At 47.2% G+C, this 2,162-nt stretch overlaps 1 protein-coding gene across 1 annotated transcript; it reads right to left on the bottom strand.

Moving 5' to 3' along the window:
• Nucleotides 1-745: 745 nt before the first annotated feature.
• On the bottom strand, nt 746-1,306 carry GNG8 (G protein subunit gamma 8). Its single transcript, XM_070949719.1, has 2 exons — nt 1,223-1,306; nt 746-874 (listed from the first exon to the last, which is right to left on the bottom strand). The coding sequence occupies exons 1-2, from the start codon at nt 1,304-1,306 to the stop codon at nt 746-748; spliced, it is 213 nt and encodes a 70-aa protein (XP_070805820.1).
• Between the last annotated feature and the right edge of the window lie 856 nt (nt 1,307-2,162).

Here is a 2,162-nt window from a genome sequence, read left to right as displayed (position 1 = left end):
AAGGTTATTTAGTCATTCCACCACAGCAGAAAAGTAGAGGTCGAAGCAGTAATTCGGAAGTGGGTTATTTTTTTTTTTTTTTACAGATGCTTAATGGATTACTGACAATTTTTTTTTTTTGGATGAAAAAGAAGAGCGAAAAAGAGGTTGAAAGAAGGGTCTAAACATTTATTAGAATAAACAAGGACAAGAAAATTTGTGTGGTTTTAAACTTCCAGGCAACTGGATCTCGGTGATAATGAGGACTAGAAACTTCCTTTTTTTCAGTTAAAACCAGACTGTTCCGCTTGTTCTATGGTGCTTCTTATTCAACTTGGAGGGGAATAAAAAAGCAGCGAACATTAGAGAGAGGCAGATTAGAAAGGAATAAAACGTAACTCAGAAGCTCAGGCTTCCAATGTTTAAATAGAAGTACAGATAGTCCTCGACTTACAATAGTCCGTTTAGTGACCGTTTGAAGTTACAACGACCCTGAAAAAAGTGACTTATGGCCATTTTTTCACACATATGATGACATTACATTGTCTCACTTAGCAACACAAATTTTGGGCTCAATTGTAGTTGTAAGTCGAGGTCCTAGGGATGCAACAACCGTCATAATTGTGAGGATGGGTCATCAGTCCCCTGTTTCAGTGTTGTAACCTCAAACAGTCACTAAATGAATGGTTGTAAGTCAAGTATTTTGGGGAGAGGGGTCCTTACCCAAGAGAGAGGCCAAAGCAATTGGGGAGGGGGCCATCCTGGCTCACAGCACGATGCAGAAGAGCCGTTTCTCTCGGAAAGGATTCTCGGCCGAGGAGACGGGAGTGACGAGGGGGTCCTCCTTCGCATGGGCTTCGCAGTACGCCAGGAGATCAGCTGCCGCCTTGGACACCTGGCCCAGAGGAAGCGCGAAAGACAGACTTTAGCTAGACTACTTCACTGCATTACTTCAGGAGCAGCCCTGGGCATCTGTTCAGTGGGCACTTGATGTTCGGGGCTCACTCCTTTGGCTCCCGAAGCTTTGAGCTAGACTATTTCACTATGTTACTTAAGGAGCAGCCCTGGGCATCTGTTCAGTGAGCATCCAATGTTTGGGTCCCCCTCCCTTGGCTCCCAAAGCCTTTAGCTAGACTACTTCACTGCATTACTTCAGGAGCAGCCCTGGGCATCCGTTCAGTGAGCATCTGATGTTCGGGACCCATTTCCTGGCTCCAAAGGACCGGCCCCCCCACCCACTTACCTTCATGCGATCGATGTTGACTTCGAGTTTCAGCTGTTCTACCGTCTTGCGTGCCTCCGCAATCTTGGCCATGTTGTTGGACATGTCGCTCTACGCACACGGGGTGGGGGCACACCTTCGCCCAGCAGGGGGGCACACACAGTGACAAGCCGGTTGTGCGTTCGCAGCTGCAGCGAATGGGGAAGGAGGGCAGCGTCCCTTCCCAGATGAGAAGATATTCATGCAAAACCCACATTTTTCATTTGCCATCAATGCAATCCTCAGCTTTCAGAATGCACCTAACCCACAAACACACACATACACACACCCACACAAAAGCCTGCGCCAGAAAAGTTGCACGGTCCAGACAGTGTCTAACTGTCCCGCTCAATGACCAGCCTCCCTCCCTCCCCCAATTTGGAAAGTCCCATATGAGAGGAACACAAGTAAGGCAAGTGAAATACCCAGTTTCTGCAACCGTTCATCATATATTTTAGCCTCTCATCCACTCATTATCTTTGTAGCTCTTCCCTGCCCTCTTTCTAGAGAACAATTAATCAAATGTTTGTTTCCTATGCCCAGCCGTCTTTCTTGCCAGAATTAAAGAAAAAATAACAGAACAGAGGTCTTGTAGTCCAACGCCCTGCTGAAGCAGGAGACCCTTTCATCAAGGGTGAAATCCAATTTTTTTCCCTACCGGTTTTGTGGGTGTGGCTTGGTGGGTGTGGCAGGGAAAGGATACTGCAAAATCTCCATTCCTACCCCACTCTGGGGCCAGCCAGAGGTGGTATTCGCCGGTTCTCCGAACTATTCAAAATTTCCTCTACTGGTTCTCCAGAACCTGTCAGAACCTGCTGGATTTCACCCCTGCCTTTCATACAGAATAACAAACAGAATAGCAAACAGAATAACACAGAATAAGAGTTGGAAGGGACCCTGGAGGTCTTCTAGTCCAGCCCCC

The sequence above is a fragment of the Pituophis catenifer genome, unplaced genomic scaffold (assembly GCF_029215685.1).
Source record: "Pituophis catenifer annectens isolate HBS135680 unplaced genomic scaffold, rPitCat1.0.hap2 SCAF_9, whole genome shotgun sequence".
Classification (NCBI taxonomy): Eukaryota; Metazoa; Chordata; class Lepidosauria; order Squamata; family Colubridae; genus Pituophis; species Pituophis catenifer.
The sequence above is the reverse complement of the archived record's forward strand: the minus strand, read 5'-3'. Positions and strand labels throughout refer to the sequence as shown.